Genomic DNA, 14,560 nt, shown 5'->3' on the forward strand with positions numbered 1-14,560 from the left:
TTAATCAGATATGGTCTAATATATGACCCGTTCCGATATTCTTAATCAGATATGGTCTAATGTATGACTCGTTCCGGTATTTTTAATCAGATATGGTCTAATATACGACCCGTTCCGGTATTTTTAGTCAGATATGGTCTAATGTATGACTCGTTCTGGCATTATCCATCAGATATGGTTTAATGTATAACTCGTTCTGATATCCCTCCTCAGATATGGTCTAATATACGACTCGTTCTGCTATTTCTCTTCAGACATGGTCCAATGTATGACTCATTCTGACATTCCTCTACAGATATGGTCTAAATGTATGACCCGTTTCTCTCATCACGAACAACGCTGACACGATCAATCTCTAACAAATACTTCTCAAACACTCCAAACCGAATCTAATGCATGATTTGCTGGATGGCATCTTCAAGCCCATCTCCGAAAAAAGTCCCTACATCAGCTAGGGCAAATTTCTTGGTATTCTAGTGTTCAATCACCTTCTACCTTCAGATACCGACTGGCATACAAACCACTCTACATCTTCAGGTCTAAGATAATTGAACAGGGGCAGCTGTCATACCCCAAAATTTGCCCATACCATTTCTCATATGCAATCTCAAAATCAAGACATAAAGCTCCAAAACACACTCTCCTATGCAAAGGCTCTGAATTAGGGTTTGGTTCATTCAAAGAAAATCACTGAATCAAGGGCTCAAAGTGGTTCCATAAGGTCAGCAACATCCTCATAACCCTAAAATCATTATTTGATCAAGGGTTGATCATAATGATGCAAGGAAACATCAGAAGAGTCAAAAGTCAAAAGTTACTATTTTGGGCATGAGCTGAAAAAGTCAATCAAACTTTGAAAATTCACCAAATATTCATACTTCATCAGAAAAATTCCCACTAAAGCTTATTTTGAAGGGAATTCATTCCTCTATCCAATGGTCCAAGAATCAGAGCTCATAGGTCAATGGTTTAAGAGATATGGCTTCATACATTATAGGTCCTTTTCAAAAGTCAACAAAAAGACATGTTTTTCAAAAGGTCATAAAATAAGAATGGCAAATGACTTTGATATGAGTCCAAAGACACTGGTTAGAGGACTTCCTAAGGTTTCCAAAAAGTCTACAAGCTTGAAAAAATATTGAGACATGAAGAAATGGCATGGTGTACAAGTTCACCTATTTTTCAAAGAGTAAACCAAAAAGAAAAAGCCTAAAACTCAAAATATTTCTAAATGGGCTTGCATTCTTTTTGTTCGACCCTTATCATAAGCCCATCCACGTGATAAAAACAAAGACCTTTTATTTTTTCAGAATTTTCATTAATTATTTATGATTTGAATTCATTTAAATCATGATTTTAATTATATAAAATATGAAAATAATGAAAGATTTGTTTTCTCTCCAAATTCAATCACCATTAATCACTAAAATACCTCAATATCCATTCCAAATTCGTGCATATTGATTGGAAAATAAGTGAAATTGGCCATATTTAGAAATATTCCATTCAAGCTTCAAATCAAATCTCCAAAGATTGATTCAAAAAGATTCAAGCTAAATCTGTTACCCTAATATGTTCCTCTATGTAAACAGAAGAATAGCAGGGTATTAGGGGACGATTTCTGCAGTCAAAGAGTCTCAAACCCGAGTGCCAAAATTGAAGAAAAAACCAAATTCATTCTTGGCAATTAAGGCAAATTCAAAGAGTTTTAGAGGTACCAACACATTCCTGGAACATCACTGACTGTTCCTCAATCGCAAACAAGGTTTGAAACATCTAGATTCATCATCAACAACTCACGGTTTGCCTCACCTTTTTTTGATTCGATTGTATCAATTCACGCATCATAAACGTATTTTATTTGCATATTTGTGTTCTGTGTAATGTTATGAGCAATTCTGTATGTTTAATTGAGTTTCTGGGCCGGTATGAGCGAATTACCATTGTAGGGTTTTGAGGCTCTTAATTGGGGTTTCTTGTTTAAGGGAAAATCAGTGCAAACCATTGGTACTGATAGGTTCAGGGGCTTAAACCCAATCGAACCATGCCCCTGGGATCTATTTTTCGTGCGTGTGGCTTTGTTTATTGTTTGCAGGAGCAGTAGCGACGGAAGCCATGGCCGTAGGAACAAGAGAGGTCTAAGCCGACGGACCAAGGTAGAAGATGATGACGTGTCATCACGTCAATGGTCTGTTCAAAAGAGAAAGGGCGCGCAGATATGGGCCAGGCTTGTGGATCAAGTGCGTTAAGAAACACTCATTGCTGTGGTCCCTCACAATCTCAGCCTTCCGATCGTTCCAGCGTCAAATCCCACGTACCAGATTCGCAGGTCCACCATGCACCTCTTACGCGAGCCACATACAATCACAGCTAAGTGTCTGCAATTTTTTTTTTATTTTTAATAACATAGCGCCTATTATTTTTATTTATATATATATCATTAAATTTTCTTTTTCTCTTTCTTTTCTATAATAATAATCTATTTATTATCTTTTATTCTAAAGACTTTCTTTTAATAATAATTTTATTTATTTATTTATTTAACACTTATATTATTTATTTATATTTGTAAATAATTAATTTGTTTGATCTATTTATATATTTATATACTCTTTTGATTTTATATTGCTTATTTATTTTTAATTTGCATTTAAATATTTATATACATACCTTTAAAAAATAACATTTATTTTATTTTAATTCCAAAAATTCCTAAAAAATTATTTTTACACTCGATTTAATTTTCTTATCTTGATTTAATTAATTAGGTCGCGAGACCAATAATTAATTAAATTAATTTACTAATTATTTTCGATCTAAATCCCAATTAGGGTTTACCCTACACTGAAAATCTTCTTCTTCTGTGCCTTCTGTGCCTTTTCAGGATTGTCTTTTCAAGTGCCTCCCGACTACGCGCCTGATCCAAAATACGAAGTTAAGTACTCTATTTAATTTAATTTAAATTCTATTTGGTTTATTTTTAAATTAGGGTTTGTTTCGCCTTCATCCTTTCCTGCCTTGTTTCTTTTCAGGGTTAACCTTAAAGGCACCCTATTAACCATATCAGATCAAATCCAAGTCGAAGCTAAGTATTATTTATTAATCATTTTTAATTTATTTGTCTTTTATTAGGGTTAACCCTGATTGTCTCTGAACTAATAATGCACTCACTGTACTTTGCCTTCTTGTTCTTCCTCCTTTTCAGGTTTATCAATTGCCAAAGCTACGTCATTGGTAACCCTAAACCTTATTTTATTTTATGCCTTTTATTATTATTACTTGTGTCAAACCCCATTGGGGATCCGCTGGTTTCATTGTCCCTTTCCCCTTTATTGCTTTATATTATTGCGTGGTTAGTAATCTTAGGGAGTGCAAGCCTTAAACTGAATTAGAATAACTAATTAAAAGATAAATGTCTGAACGTAATCACGTGATTGTTGCACACACGCACCCTTTTGGGGTAACCTCTCTGTTGCCTTGTTGCCTGTTGCCTGTTGCCTTCGTGTTTTTTTTTTGCAGAATAAGCCATGTCCCTCGAATATGAGGATACCTCAGCCGTGTTGCCTCGATAAAAGGTCATGCGACCCTAAAATGATGCTGCCTTCGATACACTAACATGACCTCGACCCTCGGAAGTTGCCCACGGAAAAGGCTGAGGTATCTTTTGGTTGCCTAACGAAAAATGGCTTATTCTGATCCTTGCCTTAGACTACCTGCCCTTCTATGGCATGGGACAGTCTTATGGCAAAGGATGCTTCGACGACCCTTCTACCTCCAAACGAAAGGCTTCCTGCCCTCTTATGGCAAAGATAGACCCTTTCATTCTGAAAGGCTAAAAAGAGACCTATTATCTGAGTTTAAGGTAATTGCCCCTAATTGCCTTGCAATGCTCATCTTTAATATTCTTTCTCACAATTCTTCGAAAACTGGCTACACTCATTTACGAGCTAAAGTCCACTTTTTTCTTTCATCTACTTTTTTTAAAAAAAAAACACAAACGAGCAAGCAAAGCAATTAAGAGCCCATGGAAAACCATGGATGCAAAGGGTGCCTTACACCTTCCCTTTGCATAAATTACCCCCCGAACTTAGATTTCTTTAAAAGGTTTTTTTCTGTTTCTTTTAGCCTTTCTGAATTTGTTTGGATAAAATAAAAGTCGGTGGCGACTCTTGCTTAACCGCGACATTTTCGATTATAAAAGTCAGTTCACCGTATTACACATACCTTCTTGTTGCAACGCTTTGAGATCACGAAAATTCAAGTGACCGAGACAATAATGCCATAACCACTCCTCTCTACTTGCAGCTGTAGCTAAGCACCTATGCTCCAATACTTTCAGCTCAACTTTGAAAGTCCTATTGGTAGCCATGGGGGCCTTTAGGATCAACACGCCACTAGCATCAACAACCCGCAAGATCTTATCTTCCAACCGTATGTTGTAACCTTTTTCGAGCAATTGACCAATACTCAAAAGATTACACTTAATACCTGGAATATATAGCACATCCTTGATCATAGAATGTCCACCATCCTTTTTCTCGATCAACACATCACCGACACCTTCGGCCATGAGAGTGGAATCGTCCGCAAACTTCACTTTGTTTTTCGCCACTTGATTGATTTGCACAAACCAATCTCTTCTTCTCGTCATATGCGTTGAACATCCGGAGTCTAAGTACCACTCCTCTTTGCCTTGAGTTCCATCACGAACCGAAATCATCACATTTTGTTCCGAACTCAAAACTGTCACTTTTTCTGCACTGCTACAGCTGCTGTCTCGTGACTTGCAGCTACTGTCCAGTACCTTTGTAATGCTGTCGCACTCATCGGTAATCATCATTAAGAGTGTGGCTTCATCATCCACCTCTTGCCTAGCAACCTTGGCTTCATCCCCTTTAGTTGCAAGCTGTTTAGCACCACACTTTGATTGAAAATGCCCAAGTTTCTTACATTTCCAGCATTGTACTTTGCTCATGTCTCTTGGTTTTCCACCTCTCGCGTTGCTTCGATCACCATAACCATTTGAGTTGCTGCTCTCAACCTTTTGTCCCTTCGAATGTTTAGATTCACCATCGCCTTGCTTCCCTTTCGAAGGCCATTTCCCTTTCGAACCTTTACTCCTTTCATTGAAACGAACTTGCAAAGCTAACTCCGCCTTTGCCTTATCGCTTCCTCTCTCGTCCATTCTTTGTTCATGTGCTTCTAGGGAACTTTGAAGCTCATCCTTGCTCAGAGACATAAGGTCATTCGACTCTTCAATAGCAACCACAATGTTGTCGAATCTTGACGTCAACGAACGTAAGATTTTTGACACAACATTCTGCTCTAAGATAGTTTCCCCACACGACTTGATTTGATTCACTAAGCGCGTAATGCGCGTCACATAATCATTGATCGTTTCCTTATCTTCCATTTGTGTTAACTCGAATTGTCTCTTGTGAGTTTGTAACCTCACAACCTTCGCCTTTGCAGCCCCAGCATATGCTTTCTCAAGAATTAACCAAGCTTGCTTCGCGGACTCGCAATCACCGACCTTTTCGAAATTATCACCATCGACACAAGTAGAGTGTATCAAGAAGAGAGCTTTGTAATCTTTCTTCTTCTCTTCCCTGAAAGTGGCTTGAAGTGCAGCTGTAGGTTCAGCCCCAAGAGGTGTGACACCATTGTTGACGATATCGAGAACTTCTTGATATCCAAACAAGACCTTCATTTGTTTAGACCACTTGTCGTAATTCTTCGAATCAAGAATCGGTAAATTGGATAGGATTCGATCATTGGTACTCATTGTTGCAGCGGAATCGGATCAGAACCAGTGCTCTTGATGCCAAATGTTGGAACATACAAATCAAATTAAGGTTTCTTTAATGGAGAAAATAGTGAATTGAAGAAGATGAAGATTAGAGAATGAAAAGAAAATAATAGAGAGAGAGAGAGTAATTGAGGGTGAGATAGTGAATTGGCATTAACCACAAAATAGGAGTAATGAGCTCCTTATATAGTACATGCTACAAAACAATTGGAATGAATTAAAGCACCCTAAAACAAAACAGAAAAACAGTTGGGCTTCAGTGTAACCGGTTACGGCAAACAGCGTAACCAGTTACGCAAACGCAACACCTACAGTGACTCTGTTTCACGGGTTTGTAACCGGTTACGCCAACTGAAGCGCTAAAAACAGTAGTTTCAACATAGAGAAATGTCAATTTAAACAAGAATTTAATTTAAAGAATTTACATGAGTCAAAAAAGCTCAAAAATGAATAATAACACAAATTAATACTAAATATAAAATTGTGAAATGCAACATAACATCAGCAACAAAATGGAAACCACTTCAAAATGAAATATAATTTGATTGGTATTCGAGTAATAGATTGTAACGATGGAGAATTATTCATCATCAAAAAGAATAATAGTAATAATTTTAATTTAAGTATAATTATTTTAATAATCATATATTTCTTATTCTTTTACTATATTAAAGAATTTTCTTATATTCGTAGATTCCTTTTATGCAAAAATATATAAATACTATTTCCTTATTTATATATATAAAAATAATCCATTTTTAAATATATATATATATATATATATATATATATATATATATATATATATATATATATATATATATATATATATATTATTTTGGTAAAAACTATAAGTAAATATTAAAATGTAAAAAATTTCCATTAGTCAAAATATATACAATTTTTAAAACATTAGCATATATAAAATAAAATTTTACCAAATATAAAATTCTACTATATTTAAATAGGATATTTTACAATATTAATTTCAAAAAATATTATATAAAAAATTTGAAGTTTTATTTCTAGTGCACATTGAGCTCCATGGCATCAGATGGAACTTCAATTGCTGAGAATTTTGCTTAAAAGGTAAATAATTTAGTTTAATTGATTCATTTTTGACAATCAACTATTGTCTATCTTTCACATATCTTAAGTCTCTTTTATGTTTAAACTTTTCATTTCAACCCTTCTCCCTATGATAAATTATTTTAATTTGCGGTTAAATAAACATGTAAGATGCTTTGTCTGTGATATATTATTTAAGATGTTTTCATTTTGAATTTTCTAAAAAAAAATTGTGTGAAATATAAATGACTTATTTTTTAAACAATCTTTTGCAGGAAGGCAAAGTAGTGTATGCAAATCCGATATCATGATACCGCCAAATAACACTGGTGTTCCTAAGCACAACGATAATGGTTCTATCACCATTACTCCAACAAAAGAGGTACTTTTTTATTTCAAAATATTATAATCATCTATTAGATTAATATTTTCAAACTTCACATTTATTTTAATCCTATTAACACCATATATGATTTAGTTTGTATGTATATCTACTACATCATCAAAAAAAACAAGACGTCCTAAAACTTTTCCAGCAGAATGGGTGTTAGGATGCTAAGTTAAGAACCCTAACAAAACTAAAGAAAGCTGTAAAATAAAAGACAATAAAAATTAACTAAGAAAATTAAACTTGATTTCATTTCTTTGATTGATTCTCAATGTCTCTATGAGACTACAATATATAATGTTACTAGTAGGTAATAAATTAAAAAGCCCAAATATTAATAAAGGCCCAAATAACTAACAATACAAATAAAACTACAACTTATATAAATTCCTAATAAACTTAAATACTAAATTATACTCTCTATCATTGCCGCGGGGTCTACTTGAACCTTGTCCTCAAGGTTCTAAAATTAGAAAAATAATAAAGATGTCATTCTTACTAATGACTCCAAAATAACTTTTAAGATCAAATAACTTTGCTGATTTTTTTTTGTAATGAGAGACAGCTATTTGGCACTTGGAAGAGAATATTGCACATACATATGAGAGAGAACGTAGCATAGGGAAGAAGGATAATAGTGGGATAGAAGTGGGACACGTGGCGGCCCAATATTTGATTAGAAAAAATGGATTTGGCAAGTGGTAGGTAGATAGTACGTGAGGATGATTATAATTTTTTTCAAATTTTTTTTTCCTCTTCTTTCGTCCTTCCTTTTCTGTTTTCTCTCTTCCAGCGTCTTTTTTTTTTCCTCTTATTATCTTCCAAAATCTTCTATTTTTTTTCAACAAAATAAAATCATGAAAGTAATCTGAAAATGGCGGTGGTTTTGCTGGAGGCCGATTCAGATCTAATAATTTTTCCGTAGGAGATGTCAACGGAAGTGTTGTCAAAAATTTCGTCAAAAGTGTAGACGGGGGTGTCGCCGCAAAAGTCATCGGAAGCGACACCAGAAATACCCCCAGAGAATCCAGTGGTTTTGGTTGTGGAGACGATGGCTTTGATGGTTTTGGTTGCAGATCCGGTGGTTTCGCCGGAGTAGTCACCTGAGTTATCGCCGGAAAGGATGTCGGGGATACCGTCGGATATTTCGCCGGAGTAGTCATCTGAGTTATCGCCGGAAAGGATGTCGGGATACCGTCGGATTTTTTTACCGGAGATGTTGTCGGAATGCTTGCTGGAGTAGACACCGGAAATTTCGCCGGAGAAATTATGTGTGGACCAGAATTTTCTTTTTCTTCTGTCTGTTCCTCTACATTTCTCCTGAAAGCATATTTTTCTTTAAATTTTTCATGTGACTTTTTCAGTGAATCAGAAATATTTTGAATCAGTTCTTTCAAATCTTCTCTATATTTGTTTGAGATCTCATGAGTCTCAATCAAATATTGTTTTAGAGTTTCTAACTCTTGGTAAAATGTTTCTTGAAATGGATCTGTGGGCAAGTGAGTTTGCTTGGAAATGGTATAGGATGGATGTAAATGAGGTGAAATGGAAGAATGTTGATGAAATGTTGAATCTGATAGCTCTTGCGTGAGTTGGTATGAAGGAATAAAAGGAGTTGAGATATTTTCTTGGTAGAATGGTGTGTAATAGTCATATGTAGGTTGTAGATGTGGTGTGTATCCATGATTATAGGATAAATTTTGAGATGAAGTTACAGGAGAAATGTTTGTGGAATAAGTTGTGGAATAAGATGGAAATGGAGTAACAGTGGTGATGTTGGGATGATATGGATAAAATTGAGTAGTGAAAGATGGGGGAAATTCATATGTCATTGTAGGGTTTTGGTGATCAAGAATGAAAGCACCAATTGTTAGGATGCTAAGTTAAGAACCCTAACAAAACTAAAGAAAGCTGTAAAATAAAAGACAATAAAAATTAACTAAGAAAATTAAACTTGATTTCATTTCTTTGATTGATTCTCAATGTCTCTATGAAACTACAATATATAATGTTACTAGTGGGTAATAAACTAAAAAGCCCAAATATTAATAAAGGCCCAAATAACTAACAATACAAATAAAACTACAACTTATATAAATTCCTAATAAACTTAAATACTAAATTATACTCTCTATTAATGGGTTGATAATTGGATAGTTAAACACAGGCCCAACCATTCCCAGGTGCAGCATGTGCTGCAGCACTGGGCCCCAATTTTTGGGGAGGCCCATGTAGTTCAATTTTTCTTTCGTTTTAACGTTTGTATTTTATTCTTTTTGCTACTTTCAGTAATACATGTCTCTCTTTTTGTACCACATTAAATACATAATGAATAAATTATGAACATATATTTTTCATGCCATAAAGTACTCTAGATATTTGTGTGCCGTCAAAACACTTAAAATGAATTAAATAAATAAATTTTTCATTGAAAATTATGTATTTAATTTTTTGGAAAAACTTAAAATTATTTGTTTAAGACAAAATAAATATGTATATAATTTAGTTTGATTTAATGACAAAAGATAAATTAGTGTTTTTGAGTGAAATACATATAAAATAACTTTTCTGTCATTTTCACCCCAAACTAATAATACATTAATTCAAAAAATAAATAGATTTAATTTGTTTATTTTTCATCATTTTAAATAAAATATAACTCAATCAAATTAATAATTCTTTTCAAAGGGTCGGTCTGGTCTTCCCCATCTACAATGCTCATTCAGAGGAGCTCAAATATTTTTTTCAATTACAAAACCAAAAGATTTTACATTTATTTTTATTTTTTCAAAAACACGTGTTAAATTATAATTCATTTTTAAATATATATCACTTTATATATTTCTTTTAATAATAGGTGTAAAATTATAATTTTTAAAATTTTATTATTTTTAATTTAACCATATTTTATAAATTAGAACAGGGCCTCCAGACTGATTGGGCCGGCCCTGGTTAAAGAATGACCACGAAGAGATGGAATTAAGATCGATGAGGTATGTGGTAAAATTTAAAATTAATACTTTATTTTATAAAAATAATAGCAAATTTTATGTTTTTTTATGTTGTTTTTGAAATTAGTGGTTTAATCATCCACAAGAATATAAAATAAACCACATTATTTTTTTATTTTATTTTTTTTAATTATATATTTGCCATAACTTATAAAATATACATGTTTTTTTTTATATAAAAATGGATGTGGATAAGTGCTCACTCTTTGAAATAATATGAAATATATAGTTATACCATTATATTATTATTTTGATATTTTTTTATTTGATAATATTAAAATTTAATTAAATGACTACCGTGCAACAGGCATATCGACATAAGAAGGAAGGTTTTACATGTCGATCAATGTCGTCGAAAACTATGAGAAATATGGTATACTTCCAAAACCTTCAAAGTGTAAAAAAAAAAAAGGAAAATAAATTATCAATGATAAAGAAGAAGATGAAATGAGTACACTCTTTTGAATATAAAATCCCAATTTTTATCTTGTTAATCTTAACATTTTTAATTATTATGTTTTATTACCTTATCAAATTTTTTTAAAAAAAAGTTTCGTAACTATAAAATGAAGAAATATCAACCAATCATAATATATTTAACTGAATGTTTTCTCTTAAGCAATATCTCCTAAAAATATTTAAAATTGATTTTGCATAATTATAAATATATATATTGATAAGAAATTATTTTTATTTCTAAGTATATTCATGTCTGCTTTAATAATTTGTAGGAAAATTTTTTGAAGAAAAATAAGGAAGAATTTGAAACTATGCGACTTCATGTTGAAGAGTTTCTTGCAGAAGCTCACTACAATTTACTTCATTGGTTTGACCAATAACCAAGAGATATAAAAGGAAAAGTTTCTATTTTTTTTTAAATAACTTGTTTTGATTTTATTATATATCTTATAAGGTTGGATCTAGTTACATTGTGTGGTTGGAACAATGAATAATACTTCTTTTATTCAAAATTGTTACTTAGCTCATTTAATATGGTGGTGGTTTCTTTCATTTATTGAGTTTGTTTGAACTGGAACTTTTTAGTAAAATTATTAGGAATATGTCATATAATCAGAGTCTTTTGATAAAACAAAATACCTATAGTTGAAGCTCATTACTTTGCTAAAATCTATAATATAAGAAAAGTATATCTTTTCTCAACTTTTATTCTGGCTCTGCCATGTGACACTTTAAGAAGAGAGCATTAGCTTTTATGATTTTATGATTTTTCTATTTTCTTTCCCACGTCTGTTTTCTTCTTTCCACCTTCCACTATTCATCGGTTACTGTTTTCCTTCCCTCCACCTGCCACTTTTCCATTTGTTACGTAATTTAATTTTATTAATTTTGGAACATTTACTCTTTTGTGTTGTCAAACCCTTTTCTACAAAATCCATGTTTGTTCTTCTTCTATATGCGACAGTTACTCAAACGGTTTCTCTTCAAACACCAAAACCATACAACACCCATTTTTCAGTTTCATTTTTCCATTCCACATTCACATCTACTCTTTCAAATCTTTTGACAATCTTCTTCGAGCAGTGATGGTCGGATCTTGCCAAGGGAGGTAATTTTTCTTCATAGCGTTTAGTGGTTATGGTGTTATGCGGATCTGGATAATCAATCAGGAATTTGAAGTTTGTTATTGCTCAACTAGGTAAAAATAAGTTTCTTACAAGATTTTGATTTTATTTACATTTTTGTTTGCAATTACATTTACAAGATTTGAATAATTAATTTACATTTACATTTCTCTGCTTCCTTTTATCGCTGATATCTTCTTCTGACTTGTCCTTCTTTTTGTGTTGTGTGTTTGGTTGTTATGTGCGTTGTGAATATGCTGCTTGAGCGAAATCAATTTTGTCATGTTTAGTGGCTCAGATCCAAGGTTGGTTGCAGGGGAGTGTTGCGGTTTTGAGTGAAAGGAGGAGGGAGTGGGTGTGTATGTTAGCAGTACATGAGGTTGAGAATAAGTGAATTGGTGTTTGTTTTGTGTAATCGAAAATGACTTTGTGAAAATTGAAATAGAAAACGTGTGAGCTTGTATGAGTATGTATGTAAATGGTATTGGTGAATCAATTCCTTTCTCTGAATTTGCAGGTATTATATGGTGATGATAATGGGGCGGCAGCATGGTATAGTGGCTTCCGGTTAGGGTTTTGACGACATGATAATTTTTATGGCATTGCTTCTATAGCAGAGACAATTCCATCTCTCTTCAGGCAATTTTTGGCATCAATGACACATTTATAATTATGAGCTTTGTAAAGAGCTTTTCCTTACAGATTGTGAGAAGAATCAAAATGGCTATTATTTAACTTTATTTATTTTTCTCAAAGGAAAGACCTAATTAATTATGTTATAATATGTTTGACATTTTTTAATTGAATGCTGATTTGAATTGTATAACAACTAATATTTGCTTTTTGGTTGTGCTAGATGAAGCATCCGGAAGACACGGAGAGAAAGGGATTGCAGCAGTACTTAATGATTCAAAAGGTATCTTATGTATATGTGTGTACAAATGAAGATGAAACTGAGATTTAGTTGTATTTCTCATTTTTTTGGATATATTGTGATGGTAAGTTGACGAAAACTGGTTTTATTTTCAAATCAAGTGTCATCTGACAGCATAATACCCTTATCTCCACAGTGGCTTTATTCCAAGCCAGTTGATGCAAAGCAAACTGCTAACTCAGTAGGGGTAACTTTTGCCTTTTTTTATACTTGTCGTGTTATAAGTGTTTTTGTTTACTTTTCAATAAATCAATTAATATGATGGTTTGTGTAACACCCCATAATTTCATGAATTAATCTAATTGGAAATTAAATTAATTATTTGGAATTAGTTAATTAATTGGATTTTGGGAAATAGTGAAAGAATGCTAAATGGGCTTTATGTTGTGTTTAGTAAGAAGGGGGGGTTCTAATTGAGTGGGCCTTACTAATTATTTAACTATTTTTCATAAAATAGAGAAGATTGTGAAAAAGGGAAAATAGAAGCAAAAGAGCAAAATTTGAAGAAAAGAGAAGAACGTGAAAGAGCTGAAGAGCATAGGAAGGGGAAGAACCAAGCCAAACTCTAAGGTAAGGGGGACTTTTCAGATTAATTTCTCTTATGTATTCAGGGGTAATATGATTGATTAGTGTGTTGTTTGATTCAATTGAGTATGTTAGGTTTTGGGATGTTTGGGGGTAAATGATGTAGATTGTAGATTATTGAAGAATTTGAATGAATAGGAACTATGTTGATGTTTAAGAACCCCTAAATGTGATATAAGTGTGTTAATATATGTGGATTAATGTTATCTTGATGAATATAATCAAACTAGTGTGATTTGGCATGAATTGGAAGATTGAAATTGCTGTCAAAAGTGGATTTTGGGGTTGCAGGTACGAAGTAACCGATTACTTGAGGTGTGGTAACAGGTTACCACTGTTGGTTTTGGTGTTGTTGTTGCTGTCTTGGAGGCAGTAACCGATTACTGGGATTGAGGTAACCAGTTACCGCTGTTACGAATGGGATTTTTGGTCTATCCGTCAGGCAGTAACCAGTTACTTGGATTGAGGTAACCGGTTACCACCAAACGTTTTTGAAAAAAATAGGTACTGTCATGTGTAGTAACCGGTTACTCCAATTTAGGTAACTGGTTACCACTGAAGCTTTTTGAAAATATTTTAATTTCCTAAAATCCATATATTTTGATCCGTGTGTCCAATTTGTGTGCCGTTTTGGGTGTTGTGAAGCTAGTTAAGTGCTTTATATGGTAATCTGGTGAGATGGGCAGTGGCCTGATTTTATTTTAAATCTTGATTTAATTAAGTGGATGAAATGTAACATTGTATGCATATATTCTTGAATGTGACAATGTGTTGATGCGGTGATGGAATTGTTGTGATTATTATCATGACTAAATGATATTTTTGATATAAATACGTGTGATATGATTGGAATGATGCTAAGACATGTGCATACTTTATCGGTGATGATAATGGTGAGTTTTGGTGAGACGATGCGGTGCATCGGATCAGTGATGTTATAAGTATGTTATATGTGTGCATTCATTCATAAATCATTTTGGTGATGGATCCCGGTTGATGTCTGGATCAATGGTGAGCATAATTCTCATTTTGTGGAATTTGTGTCATTAGGGCTGTATCTCAGTGATGTTTAAATCAGTCGGATAGGATATTTACTTGATGATTTTATAAGATTTGTGAAGATTATCCTCGTAAAATAAAAAGCTGAGGTTGCTCCTAAGGTCCGACAGTTTATCACTATGA

At 33.1% G+C, this 14,560-nt stretch overlaps 1 protein-coding gene across 1 annotated transcript; it reads right to left on the reverse strand.

The window, feature by feature from the left end:
- Positions 1 to 4,201: 4,201 nt before the first annotated feature.
- Positions 4,202 to 5,785, reverse strand: LOC131659529 (uncharacterized). Its single transcript, XM_058928707.1, has 2 exons — positions 4,663 to 5,785; positions 4,202 to 4,443 (listed from the first exon to the last, which is right to left on the reverse strand). The coding sequence occupies exons 1-2, from the start codon at positions 5,783 to 5,785 to the stop codon at positions 4,202 to 4,204; spliced, it is 1,365 nt and encodes a 454-aa protein (XP_058784690.1).
- Between the last annotated feature and the right edge of the window lie 8,775 nt (positions 5,786 to 14,560).

This window comes from Vicia villosa, linkage group LG3 (assembly GCF_029867415.1).
Source record: "Vicia villosa cultivar HV-30 ecotype Madison, WI linkage group LG3, Vvil1.0, whole genome shotgun sequence".
In the NCBI taxonomy this organism is placed as follows: domain Eukaryota; kingdom Viridiplantae; phylum Streptophyta; class Magnoliopsida; order Fabales; family Fabaceae; genus Vicia; species Vicia villosa.

Bases quoted from the DNA above. Each gene is read 5' to 3' on its own strand.
- LOC131659529 (XM_058928707.1), bottom strand. From the start codon at position 5,785: ATGAGTACCAATGATCGAATCCTATCCAATTTACCGATTCTTGATTCG. The intron at 4,444-4,662 runs GTTCAACGCATA...TGCTCGAAAAAG, and splicing joins GTGGTACTTAGACTCCGGAT to GTTACAACATACGGTTGGAA.